We start from the raw sequence: 14,192 nt of genomic DNA, 5'->3' as shown, positions 1-14,192 counted from the left end.
CTTATTACAAGCAAGTAAAACAAACACAGCAAAAGAACTTGAGACAGCACACCAATACACAGACACAGCTTAAGCTGGACTGTGAAAGAGAGGAACATTACTGTACTGGCCAAAACAACTGACAAGGTGATGGAAAGGGGCAGAGGAATGTCACATACAAGACGGCATCACCTTACACACCTTCTTTTACCAGAAGGACTCAGACATTCCACCATAATGGCAACTACACATGCCATATGACAAAGAAAACAGCTTGCATCATTTAGCTCAACAACACATTTTCCAGTGTCTGGAGAGGTAGGTCTTAACTAGGGTGTTGATGGGTATTACACAAGGTGGCAGAAGAAGAGCGTTTCTTCAGTCCTGGACGAGAACCTAGATTTCATAATACTTTTCCACCCAATTCTCACCACACAGGCAGTTGAAGAAGAATGCAGCCAAACCCTCAGCTGGGCATGCAGAGCTTAACCTAAGATGAAAAATGGTCATTTCTCCACAGCCACCAGACAGCACATCACTAGATTCAAAACTGTTTGTAAATAAGCTGGTCAACCAAAACCCTGAAAACCAAGTTGCATCAAACAGTAAATTCAATTTGGGTGGCCTATATCCATGTCTGGCTGTGGTATGACTAGAGGAAAACACTGAATGACAATCATTATCCTGAAGGCAAAGTACTTCAATTTTATTTAAGTAAATGATACTGTGCTTATGGCATTTGGATGAAAGTTCTGCATGCCTTTAGGGGATGCAGTATCCATTTGATGTGTCTAGAGATTAACAATAATCATTACCACTGAGCTACATGAAGATCTGGTTCAAAGTGTTGGTGATACTTGACATTTACATGACACAAAATGAATATCATTATATTTAGTTAGTAGATATGATAAGTTGAAGCAGAACAGAGACCAGAGGAGCAATGTAAAAAGAACTATCAAAACTATGAACACAATTATTTGTATTCAAATGTTTCACATATCGACATATTGGACTGCACAAAATCCAGGCTTCAACATGCTCTCTTTGTAATGAACTACACAGTTGCTCAGTGTTCTTTAAGTCTTCTAATAACATCCACGATATGTTCAGAAAAGCATACTGTGCTGTAATTTATTACAATAATGATAAAATACCATCACGTTACCCACCCCTAGTTGTAGCCAAGAATTTTACCTCAAAAATGGTCAACACTAGAGATGGCATATCGGTATTGATGGGTTTTGGTGTCGATACAAGCAAAAAATGCTGGCACCAGAGGTGGGGAAGGAGGAATGAAACTCCAGTCCTGTAAGAACTTTTTTGCTATGGAGTACTACAGTTTTTTGTCTGAGCCTACCTTTAGAGACTCATTCTAAGCAAAATGCTCATTGAAAAGCTTATTAGTTTTTCTAAAATAAATAAATAAATAAATAAGGATAGCGATACATCATCTCTAACCAATGCAGATGAAATGTATCCTCTCTATTGCATCCTAAAATCTACCCTTTCAAAGTCAAAGATTTTTTTTTCTTCAGCCGTTTAGCAATTTGCACCAAAAAGAGCAACTTTATTTCTAGTCAGCAAGACAGCAGTACCAGGAATGTAAAATGTTCGCTCTATACAAGTCCGACTGAACCACAGAAGCTAAGCAGAGACAGGCCCTTTCATGCTGTGAACAGAGAACACTGGCAGCCTGTAGTATCAGAGGCTTCACTCTAAGTGAAAGAGGTCTGCTCTGGTAGAATCAGACTAAACAACACAAGCCTGAGGAAGCATGGATGACTGCCCAAGTCCTACTGTACCTGCTGCAGGTAAACACACCTGATCCTACAAGCTGTGTGTGGTACAAGCGCTGACTATATAGCTCATGTCTGGTCTATGCCCCGAAGGCCCAATGCTTCATATGAGCCCAAGAGATGGACCAATCAAGAGAAAAAAAACTCTTCATTATGTCTTTAGCCCGCAGCAGTGAAAAACACTCAAGGCACCAAAAAAGTTCACAGTGATGCAGGGCATTTCCCAACAGCAAGATAAGAAAAGTGTGGTACGCTGAAAAAAAAGGCTGTTTAAAAGTTGGTTTAAATTAACTTAATTCAAATGTGCACATTTGCTCTACACGAATGAAACATGTTTAAAATATTAAGTTGAAGTAACATATTCCATTTGTGTGGAAACGATGCACACAGTTGAATTCTGTAAATTCAACCACTTTCTTCCAGTGTAAAAGATTAACTGGAATGACAAGTGACCAGCACTGTTAAAAAATATAAACAGGCTACGGAATGGGCTATGGAAAAGACAACAGGCTGCACTGCTACACCAAAATATAGCCTAAACAAACAAATTCCATTCAATAACCAACTACGGTAATGCTCAGAACAGTTATGACATTAAGCTCATGTCTGCTCTGTACCTCAAAGGTCCCATATCTGTGCAAGAAAAGAACTCAGATAAGAGGTAAGGAGAAAAATGTCTGAGACTGGTACAGTGATTTATACACAACACACGTAATTTATTAAGCATTATTAACTAATCTGATACACATTGGGAATGAAACGTCAATCTAAAATTCATAACTACTTCCCCACTGAATGTCTTTTTTGTCTGATAAAAAAAATCCACAGAGTAAAGGGCTGAAGAATGTCTTGTGCGTTGAACTGACCAACTCGAGCATAACGGGAACATTAGTGGTAAAGATCGACTTCAGTGAAAAAGAGAGGAGAATATAAGGGTTTCAAAGGTCAAACACCTTCGCGTAGCATTGCAGGCTGTGCTTTGTAAAAGTTTGATGTAAAGCCATGAGTTAACTGTTTTTTTTTTCAGATTAGATGGAAAACAATAAAAAGGACACTGGCCAACTGACAGGTGCAAAATGCTTGAGCGAAATTCCAAGGGCAATCTGAAAGAAAGGGAGAGACACAGAAAGAGAAGGAAAGAGAGACAGACAGACAGACATTCAGAGACTGTCTTCCAGTACAAGGGTAACGGCTAGCACTTTGAACACCTGGGGTTTACGAGCACAGATGTTGGCAACAGGCGACCCACCTCGGCATCTGCAGAACATTACCGAGAGAGTCAGACAAGACTCTAAAAGAACAAGGCCTTCAAGGCCTCACTGCCGAAATTAGAGAATTAGACTGTGCTCGGGAAATGTCTACAAACATTATAGCTTTCGGGCAGACTTGTGGTGAGAGCCACACAGACTTGACACAGCTGGTACTGGGATGTGAGGTGGTTATGAGACTGTATTCACGAAGTGTCTCAAATGTGCTGATCTAGGATCGTATTTCACCCGCATCCATTCCAGTGCACGTTTGTCTGCTAAAAAGTAAAACTGACCCTAAAACAGGGACGCTTCATACAGGCCCAAGCAGACACTGACCCTTTGACAAAAGCCTCTTAATTATGGCAATGTTCCAAACAGCACAACCAAAATTATTTTTATTCAAATAATTCACCAGAAAATGCATCAAAGTGTTCAGAGATGCAGGACATTTTAAAACAGCAAAGAATAATGCAGGTTTAGTAACAGACTTACTTAACTGGTGGATGAGGCATTGTTTAAATTATAAATACGCTACCTAAAGTTAAAAGACCACGTTTTTATATGCTACTTAGCCTAAACAAATATTTTCCATTACGGTGGTGATCAGGACAGCCATGATGAAGCCAGTGTGAGAACTAAAGGCCAGATAAAACTCTAATCAAAGGCTGTCATACTGTGGATGATTTACATCTTTGCAAATATTTTAACCAAGCAAAGTATATAATTTAGTCTTTATTTTTCACTTAGAGTCAGCAAACTCAGCTTCATAAGGATTCTCAAGGGCAGACAGGAAGCCAACTATCCATTAAGGTAAAGTAACAACCAAGGTAGTCCATGAGGTGAGATGGACTGCATCTGGAAAGAGAGCATCAACAACTGACTGCATGAACCACTTTGTACTGGGCATCAAAATGGGAAAAAAAAAAAAAAGATGTATTCACTTTTCATTAATTGGCACAGATAGTACAAAGAACAGACTTAATATTTAAATAATATCCATATTTTTAGAAGGTGTAATAGTAAATTTTAAACATGGATTTTACGCTCATAGTTTATAATAAGGGCAGACTCTCCTTCCTCTGAAAATGTTGCTTCCTTATTACCTCAAGATTTAGAGCAGGGAGGAATAGAACACTCCTCGTAAGTTTATAGCTCAGGGCTAACAAGTTAGTTTGCTATAAAATATTGTATTTTTATACTGTTGCATGATAAACTGAAAATTGAAGCATTAAAATGTTTAAAAAGCATTTAATAAGACATTTTAGGCACTACTACAATACATATTGTATCAAAACAAATTAAGAACTTGTGTTTCACCCCTACAGCTTAAAGTATTTGCTTATCCTATATGCAAAACTTCACATCATTTAGGTATGTACATAACACACTGCACATCTAGCTGTGAGTAAATCCTCATCTTTAGTTCTTTAATTTTATTTTATGAGAATCAGGACTGTTATTGGTCCTAGAACTGATTAACTGTTTCACTAAACTGGGATCGAGAAGCTAATTAATAAGCTACGGAACCTGCTGCTCACCTGCCAGTGCTGACCTCTGTCTCCATGTTTGGAAAGGCCCCAGTGTGTGTGTGTCTGCCAATAATTCCCTCTCTATATCTGGCCCTCACAGTGCGGCAGACACTCGAAAGCATGACCGCCTCAGCCTTTGTCCTTCCCGCAGAGCAGCTGAACCAACAGGAAATCCAGTCCCAGTCCATTAATTGGTGGAACGATTTCAATCATTTAAGAGCCCTCAGTCGGAAAAGAAAAACGTTTACAAATGATGTGCAATTGCGGCACTTTTTTTTTTGCATGCTTTAGGTTTGTTTTCGCTGCTGTTTAAACAGAACATGGAAATGTTTGGTCAAATGCAGTTCTGAAATTTAGCAGCAGAGTCAGCTCAACACAGCTAATGGTTGTTTTCACTGCACATACTGTGTGAATACCGACATGGCTAAAATCACTTCCATATTTGAATGGCACTCAGCTTATTATCTGATCTTAAAAACGGCAATTCAAAATTCTTTGCCATGACCTACAAAGTTATGCTGTGCTAACACTGAATAAACCTATTAAATCTCAGTGCTAAAAGTGTAATAATTTCACACGCTACATTTCTAGCAAGTACAAAACCCACTGCTTTCAGGGTATGAAGGCATATAAAGACAAAAACTGTTCAAAACTGACAGAAACCTTAATAACAGTAAATCATACAATCAGACACATTCAAAAGTGGATGACTAGCCAAAGCAAATATCATAATACAAAATTTATGATGAATTAGGTGGATTCATACCTTAACACAACACATTTCAAAGAATTACAAAAGGCAAACCTCACTTATGTACCACAAAGACTCAAATACCTGTACACACATAATTTTAATCACTGGAAAATAAAGAGCTTTCAAAACTTGGTGAGAAGCTACACTGAATATTTATAAGATTGAGGAGGTTTGTTCCAGGGAATTCCACACAGACATCCTCCAACACAACTCATGACTGTACATGCTTGCTATACATTTAGTAGGAAGTATTATTTGCCTGTGTGTCTGTAAGCAGCCCTATGCAACATGATGCACTACCTACACAAAGCATTTCACACTATCCACATATACACTACCGAAATATACGGTTCAATATACAGACTAGAAATGGCACCAGGTACTGGGCTAATACCAGCAAAAAATACTGGGCCAGATATCACAGGGAAAAGAAGAATAAATCTAATCCAATCATTTTAGAAATCTAGCCTGAATTAGAACAAACTCCACTGTGTGATGTGGTGTTAGCTGCAGTTCTTCTAGCTCAGTTCTTCGTCTGTGGAAAGTAAAACGGTTTAGTGATTTGAGCATGACAGCCTTCTTTTGGATATGAAACGGACATAATTTTAGATAGTGATAAACTGAGCAAAAAAAGACCATTTCTTTTCACGTATTAATCACAATTATTTCAGTTAATCACCATCTAAAATTTTATGATCATAACAAGCCTATCTAAAATTGTAGTTAACACCTGAATTGTCTTTTTTGCTTATTCTATACAGCCACCGAAGTACAAGCCTAAGGTGGCCATATTGGCCGGTCGGCCATCTTGCATCCTAGCTGTTGATACTTACTAGCTCCCAACTGACAACAGACACAGCTTTATCTCAAATAAACAAACATTACTCACCACTGCCCTCTAAAATGTTTTAATTTCCAATTGGATTGGAACATCTCTACAAATGTTATGTGCTTTCTTTTATTTCATCTGACAGAAGAAAACACCCAATTCACATTCTGTTTGTTGCAACGTAAACATGACTGTGTAAGCAAAGAACTGTCAAAACACTACGATCAAGGGATCATATATTAACTGTGACGACCTTAAGCAAAGTTCTTCGTATAAAATAGCTTATTACTTTTTTTAATAAAAGCACTGGGTCTGTACCCGCTTTTCACTTCCATGATGAAGTGGAAAGCTGATCACTTGCAGAGCAACCTATACTTCCTCTATTTAAAAGCTAGCAGACACCCATTGTTTTGGATATATGTGTAACTAAAAGATTTTGGAAACACTCAAATAAGCCTGAGGGGTTTTGTATCTGTTCATTGCTTTAAGAATGGTGTCATCAATGGCCACAAACCAAAGCCCACAGGTTTATTCAAGCGACTAATATGCACTTCATCAAAATTAAGACAAACCACATTAAAAAAATAATACAAGTCAGGGTCTGTAAATCTTCCAGATGTACCACCATCATTAACAAAGCAACTGCTTTCAAGCTGAAAATATTTGCCCCTGAGTTTGATTTTCCAGTTCGATTCAAGAAGGCTTTTTTCTCTAAAGAGGGACAAAAGCTGTCTTGCCGTTGTCAGTTTTCTTCAGTGAAGTCACGATGATGGGATAAGCTCCTCACAGAACTCACAAAGATGTCGTGACCATGGAAGGTCAAACGAGGGCAGTGCTGTGAAAATCAACTTAATCTCTTTATTCACAAACACCTCACTAGTTACAGGCATGGTAACCCGGCTCAAACAAGGCGGCTGAGTCCTGAACTGAAGCAACTCTCTCCTCCACTTTGTTCCATCAGTGACCATACTAGCTTCAATATTGCATTTGGCTACTCCAGACGAATGGAAAACCCTGGAATTTGCCTCAGCGCTGATACTGGATGGACATCAAACGCAGACGCGGTCATCTCTCTCTCCCAGTCAAAACACACAGACCCTCGGGCTCGGTTAGCTGTGTATTCAAACAGCACAAACCAACCAAACAGACCTGAAAGCAAGAGAAGCAAAGGCACCCGGAGCCAAAGGAAACCCCCTCGAGGCACAATGAAAAGCTGGCTGGGCCAATTCAGAAACAACTAGACGATCAAAAGTGACAAGCTACGACGGTTTTAGTCTAACGTTACACTTCACACAGCAAGTCTATCTGCAACTACAGACTGTATGAGGTTCGCAGGGTTAGCTTGTTTCCCTGTTTTAACATGACAGTAATGGAAAAGAGGCAGATTCCCCGCAAAATAGGGCACTCGCTCTAGTAAACAGTCGGATTTTACTTTAACACGAGCCGGAAAGGTTTATGGGATTTGCTAGAACGAAATGGATTTATGAAATTAACCTTAAGGTGACTTCTTTAGATAGATCGAGTCTCCCTGCGTGTTTTTGGGAACTCCGCAAACCATAATCAAGTGAATATGAATACTAAACAGCCAACCCGATGCTTGAGCAAATTATAATCTGGTCATTTATCTACCACATCAGAACAGATAACGGATAATATTTATATTAGCTCCGTACAACAACAGGACTGCTCAGTGAAAATGACTTTGGGCAGGGACTCCGGCTTACCAAGCTAGCAAACCGTCGCACAGTTTAGCCTAGTAACGCCAACTAACTCTACTGAGAGCTTATGGTGAAGAAATTCAGTTAGTCTCTTGAGCATTGGTAGGACAAAAAATAAACGAGAGAAATAAAATGTTCTGGACGAGTAAAGGAGCATTTAACACAATTATGTTCACCACTGCAACTGCCCTGCTAGCCGGGCTAGCTAGCGTTAGCTAAGTTAACACTAACCTTAGCAAGACTAGCTAGCTCATTATGGCAAATACCCCCCAAACTTGCTTTGTGAAATAACTAAATACATCAGCAAACAGTTTTAAAAGAGACCCTATATAACTAGGCATTGGGATACGGTAAATAATGCTTATTACCAGTCCAAAATTTGGTTTAAGTGTGTCCCAAACAGTAACACTTGCTAGTGTTTGTTTGCTAGCTAACATTGCCAGGTTAGCAAAAGCCGTTGTGGTCGTCGATGGTTGTGTACTTACCTGTTAAACGCAATTTTACGGGTCCATTTCTTCTTCCCCCTTGATTAGACATCTCCCTTAGCTTTCCAGCTTTGTAGCCGAATTCCCGTGTAAAACTCCCGTGTGGCTTGTCCGCCCTCCTCTCTGCGCTGTGCTAGCGGGATCACTTACTTTCACAGTGAATTGAGAATAATGGAGTCGCTATGCTGTGGCCCGGATGTGCATAGAGCTGCCATGTCCACACTGACCAGCTCACTCAACGCATTTACATCCAGTTTATTTTCAAAGCTGTAGCTACCTAGCCTGCAAAGTATATAGCGAAAAATAAAACTACGCGACGATAATCCGTTTTAGAAACCGAGCATTAAGTCTAATGAAGGGGAGCAGTTCTTATTTCCCCCTCAGTGAGGCCGAGTGACGAAGAGCCTGTGCAAAGTTGGGCAGTCACGGACCAACCGAGGGAGCCTTCTCACGTAGTTCGTCACAGCTAACTGGCATATGTTCAGCTCGGGGGGTTTGGAGGGGGGCGGTGTAGGCCACCAAGCTGCTCAACACTGACATCACCCGTCTCCTCCCCTGTTCAGCTTTCCCCAGCCTGCTCATGTTAACTCAATGAGTTCATCACGACACCATATGTTTATTAGTTCCTTTATTTACAGAGTTTTAAAATTCAGACAGTCCCATATGTACAATGTAGAGCAGAGGTCCATCACACAAATACTGGACAAGACATAACATACAGAACAGCAGCAGAGGGAAGGGGAAAAAGAAAAAATTCTAAAAGTTGAAAGTGCCTTGGTTTTCATTGATCTGGAATGCATAGCCATCGGTAGTAGCTTCAGGGGCCACACATTCATCCTCTTCCTCCTGCAAAAATGAAGAAAATCATTAGAAAACTATACTGAGAACAGCTTTAAATGCCACAAAAAGGAGCTTCTGCTTTAAAATGGACTTGCCTCGCCAGAGAAGTATTTCTCAATGAGGTTGAGTGAGGCCTTGTACACCATTTCGTTCTCATGGGTCTGCAGGGCTTCGATTTTGTCCAAGCCACCGCATTCTTCAACCATCAGACACAGCTTATCGGTCTCGCCAATCTTCTCAGCAGCCTAAGAGTCAAAGTCAGCACATTAAGAATCAGCCACTTAATTAAATGCATTATAGAAAACACCATTATAGATGGTGCACAGATCACACTCCAAATTAGAGTTGCATGATAAAATCAAAACTAGTACTTTCAAAACTGAAAATGCAGTAAACAATAAAACTTAATATTTTTTCAATAAGCTAGTAGCAGTTTGACAGTCTTTTGCCTACCTTTTTAAAAAGGTCAAAGAGTTCTTAAGAGCTATGCCATAGAACTTTTACTTCCCTAAATAAACTCTTGACGAAGATGTGAGTGAAGTGTGTAAAACTTGCCACTTTTGTCATAGTATCATTTGGAATCAAGCACTGTTTTACTATACTTTGTTTTGGTATTTAAGTCAATTCTTTGTGACAACACTAGTCCAAACAGAGAATAACTTACCAAAAAGATATTACTGATTGCATCCAAAATGACAAGAATTGTCTTGCTGTCTTTGACAGACAGTAAATTAAGTAGTGGCTCCAGCACATTGGCCTGAACAAGATAAACAACTTGTTCTACGGTGCCTCCACTAGTGTAATTGGTTACTGCCCACACTGCCTCCTTCTGTGTCTTGTAGTCACCCTGGATGGACAGAACCAACAACAAAAAAAATAAATAAAATAAATGTATTGCAACAAAAGCGCATTTATCCCACATCCATAACACATTCTATTTTAAACACATTGGCAGATCTAATTACAGATCTGAACGGTATACTCCAACAGCATTTTACATGCAACATTATGGTGTTCTGATAATACGGATCATCAACCAATTACATTTTGCCAATTCCAATAAATGCACTGGTCCTCAGTATTAAATTTCAGTCAGGCTTTACTCACATCACCCCCCTGAGTCTCAGCCCACAACATACCCGTTTGAGAACTTCCACCAGATAGGGCACCAGGCCAGCGTTGATAACCTCCTGGATCTGTGTGTCCTTGCCTGCAGTGATGTTGGACATTGTCCAGGCAGCCTCCTTCTGGATGTTGTTCTTGTGGTGCCGTAATAGGTTGGGGAACATGGGGAGAGCTCCTGCATCCAGCACTGCCTGGGTCTGCTCATCTGTGCCGGTCACAATGTTGCCAATGGAGCGAAGCGATGGAGTCTAAGGATGGAAATAGATTGGGTTTAACTCAGAATTAGATTCAGAGATGCATGCATGTCGTTCACATGTTCAGGCTGTTGTGACATGAAAGAAGTTGTAGGGATTAGTATGAAGTATTTTATGCTGTTGTCTGATAAACCTGCCTTGCTCCACCCAAATCTTACACTGGATTACAATGGATACTACATGCATCATTTGGGGAATGTCACTTGAGTATATTCCACTACTGTAGACAGTTTTTCCTAGTGACACTTATAATTCTGAATTGTACCAGTGTAATCATATGGTGAAATTTCAGATTTTATGGTGCACAAAAACCACTACAGAACCATCACTGAAGAGATCTACACCCTAGTCATTTGAAAATGTATGCTGTATAAGAAATGTGTGATTAACTGATCATTCATGTTGTCTTACCACAATAGACAGCTCTCCAGATCCAAGCAGCTGTACCAGGCGAGGAACCACACCTGTTTCAACCACCACCTCAATCCTTTCATTTGGACCATCCGTCAGATACGAGACTGCCCAGCAGGTGTCTGCTAGCACCTCCTTATCACTGTGATGCAAGAGGCGGACAATGGTCGGGAGGATCTGACGCACTGCATCCAGAGGAGGTGCTGGGTTCTTGTTACGACACAGGTTAGACAAAGTCCAGGTGATGTTTCTCAAGTAGCCAGACTGTTAAAGAAGGAGACAGGAAAAGTAAAACAGGATGAGTGAAGTTTTAATGCCACCTAGTGGTAGGAAATCACTTCTACAGTTCGAATGACTCGTGACATATCCTAAAGGCTCTCATACTGGTACAACAGAGCCTATTGGACCACAGTTTCTACAGATGTTAGCAAATATTTTTGAATAAATAAAATACAACAGAAAAAAACCCATAACCTGAAAAACTATAAGAAACCAAAAATATTTGAAGACACTTTATTTAACTCACCGCAAACACAGAAAGGTCAGGGACGGCAAGCAGACTCAAAAGCGGAGCAACAGCACCATGCTTGATGACCTTATCTCTGTAAGCAGAGCCATCACCTAAAAACACAAACCAGAAAAACAAGACAGGATTTTATTAACTCAAACTCAAGAAATGTGTGACTTCAAGCTAACTTGCATATCTGCAATTCTGCACTCACCAGCAATATTGCCCAGAGCCCAGACAGCTTGTTCACTAATATGAGGGTGAGGGGATGTGATTAGACTGATGAAAGCTGGGATAGCCCCTCCTTCCACCACAGCTGCGGTCTGGTCAGATGTTCCAGATGCAATATTAGTCAGGGCCCAGGCTGCTTCAAACTGAATAGGGGGAGAATCCACCAAGCTCAGAAAGCCCACAAACTTGGGGATCAAGCCAGCACTGATGATTCGGTCAATCGGTGGATGTCTCTCTCTTGACAGAAGTTTTCTAAATTCGGACAAAGAAATATGGTTACAAATAAGAAAAAAGGAATTAAAACCCAGCCAATCAGACATTTCCAATGTCTGTAACTGATTACAAGTTAGTCACCACTCACCGCGCAGCTTGGGTGGCCTGCATCTGAGTTTCAAGACTGTTACTGTTGACTCCATTAACAATCTCTTCCACTGTCCAGTGCTGAGCCTAGGTCGACAGTACAAACAGGGGAGACTGTAATCTAGCTATAGAACATACACTGAATTATTTGCAGTAAATTACTGCAATTTCTGCATGACACTAAAATGTTTGTGGAAAGCCATTTTAACTTTTATCCACAATTTTTGATGTCAGAAATTCAATCTGAACAAGACAATGTGAAAAAGGCATATTCTTACATGCTTAAATTCAAATTTTAGATTTGTCTAGTAGGAAATATTTTAACTTTTAAGCATGACTTTTCACCAGTAATAATTATTGGTTTCTCCCCCTTATTTTTTTAACGGAAAGAACAATTTTTATTAGCATGAATTCAGTGTTAACATGTATTCAGTTTTCCTAAGAAAATTAAAACTTCCAGTAAAAATCATTTGAATTTATTTAAAAAAATTATTATAATTAGCTATTTACAATTCTTTGTTTAAACCAATATTTACATTTTTACTACAAATTCAAGTTGAATTCCTCACATCAAAAATCTTGGTTGCTTTTAATATGCTGCATCATACCTGGCAGTTCTGACTTTTCTCTTGAAGAGGCGAAGTGGCTTCATCCGGAAGAACAGCGACATTTCTCCTCTTCAGAATCTGTTCATCCTTCTTTGCCTTACGAAGCTCGACATTGACCTCAATCCTCCGGCGCCTGAGCTCCTAAAACACATTCAAATCACACGTTTATCGACAAGTCAAAAGTCACAAGCTTCCTATTCGAATTTTCCAGTTCCACCTTAAACGGTGCAGCAGTTACGTTCTGGCGCCTGAGGCGTTAAAACGATAACTGCTGCATCATTTAAGGTGGAACTGAAAAATTCAAACAGCAGCTGGCGAATAGGAAACGGGCTTCAGCGTGTTTCGTACCTTCTTTATGGAAGAGCACAGTACGAGGAAACACATCTAAGTCGTTTACAGCTCGCTAGCGTTAGATATTAATAATTCACTTACGGTGGCGTCTTTTCCTTTATTTTTGAACTGGTTCAGACGGGCACTGTTCTCGTTGGCAGCAGACGACATCTTAAAAACAGCAAGTTAGATAAGCGCTAATCAAAGATGATGAAAAACCTGAAGGAAAAAAAAGGAGTGGGATTAGCAAAAGACAGACACGCTGTCACCGGCTGTGTCTACGACGAAAGTTTACATTAAGCATAAAACGTCGTCCCGTCACACGTAGAGAAACCTGTACGCTTATTAGAAGTCAAAGCAGCAGTATTTAATATCTATACGCATAAATATGCAAATATTAGCAAAAGACTCGCATGATCTCGCCGGGTCTGTCCGAGAGACCAGTCTCAAAATAGCTCATTCAAAACTCCCTGCGCATCATATAAAATTAATATTAAAAAACTAAAGTGTTCATTATTTCAAAATATACTATATATTAATATATAAACGTGCATTTAGTTCGAACGCATTACTTACCGTCTTTCTCCAAAGGAACTGTGCTGGTGAGACTGTACTACAGACCTTTAAATTCCCGCTCTGAGCGATCCTATTGGTCTGTTTGAGCAAAAGCACCGTCCGATTGGACTGTTTTGAAAAATCACAAGCCAGAAAGGGGCGGTGCTTCTCAAGATAACGCGAGATTTTGATGTTTGAACGACTAATGCGGCTTAAGGCTAGTAAAGCCTGTCAAATATGTGAATTTGGAGCAAAGTTTATTCATATTCGAGTTTACATTATATCGGCTTTGCAGGTCATTTGTTTAAACGACCGAGAATTGTGTGCAGTGAGTGGTCACATGGCGCAGATGTATATGCTTTTATCTCTAACGTTACTCTGTGTTTATGCTGGCACTGTTTAAGCTCCATGTGTATTTTGCCATATTTTGGGAATAGTAAAAGAAGTGTTTGGTGTACGTTACTTATATATTTACACCAATCAGCCATAACATTAAAACCAGCAGCTCCACTTACTATATAGGTGCACTTTGTAGTTCTACAATTACAGACTGTAGTCCATCTGTTTCTCTAAATACATTCTTAGCTCCCCTTCACTCTGTTCTTCAATGGTCAGGATCCCCACAGG

At 39.8% G+C, this 14,192-nt stretch overlaps 2 protein-coding genes across 2 annotated transcripts in view; both read right to left on the bottom strand.

Moving 5' to 3' along the window:
• The window catches only part of smurf2 (SMAD specific E3 ubiquitin protein ligase 2), a 59,520-nt gene extending 50,699 nt beyond the window's left edge, over positions 1–8,821 (bottom strand). The window contains exon 1 of the mRNA XM_036589577.1: positions 8,344–8,821. Coding sequence (XP_036445470.1) covers positions 8,344–8,395 — 52 coding nt within the window. The 5' untranslated portion in view covers positions 8,396–8,821. The remainder of the gene's footprint in view (positions 1–8,343) is intronic.
• Positions 8,822–8,956: 135 nt separating this feature from the next.
• On the bottom strand, positions 8,957–13,660 carry kpna2 (karyopherin alpha 2 (RAG cohort 1, importin alpha 1)). The gene is made up of 11 exons (XM_036589578.1): positions 13,587–13,660; positions 13,113–13,229; positions 12,681–12,821; positions 12,074–12,159; positions 11,696–11,964; positions 11,500–11,594; positions 10,974–11,237; positions 10,323–10,556; positions 9,848–10,030; positions 9,279–9,428; positions 8,957–9,189 (listed from the first exon to the last, which is right to left on the bottom strand). The coding sequence occupies exons 2-11, from the start codon at positions 13,179–13,181 to the stop codon at positions 9,100–9,102; spliced, it is 1,581 nt and encodes a 526-aa protein (XP_036445471.1). The 5' UTR covers positions 13,182–13,229; positions 13,587–13,660; the 3' UTR covers positions 8,957–9,099.
• Positions 13,661–14,192: the final 532 nt, after the last annotated feature.

The sequence above is a fragment of the Colossoma macropomum genome, unplaced genomic scaffold (assembly GCF_904425465.1).
Source record: "Colossoma macropomum unplaced genomic scaffold, Colossoma_macropomum, whole genome shotgun sequence".
NCBI classification, from domain to species: Eukaryota; Metazoa; Chordata; class Actinopteri; order Characiformes; family Serrasalmidae; genus Colossoma; species Colossoma macropomum.
Note: the sequence above shows the minus strand (reverse complement) of the source record. Positions and strands in the feature narration are given on the sequence as shown.

What these genes read in the sequence shown, in the direction of transcription:
- kpna2 (XM_036589578.1), bottom strand. Translation starts at nt 13,181, where the DNA reads ATGTCGTCTGCTGCCAACGAGAACAGTGCCCGTCTGAACCAGTTCAAA. An exon ending in AGAAAAGTCAGAACTGCCAG is followed by an intron (nt 12,160 to 12,680) that starts GTATGATGCAGC and finishes CTGTCGACCTAG; the next exon opens with GCTCAGCACTGGACAGTGGA. An exon ending in GGCTCTGGGCAATATTGCTG is followed by an intron (nt 11,595 to 11,695) that starts GTGAGTGCAGAA and finishes TTGTGTTTTTAG; the next exon opens with GTGATGGCTCTGCTTACAGA.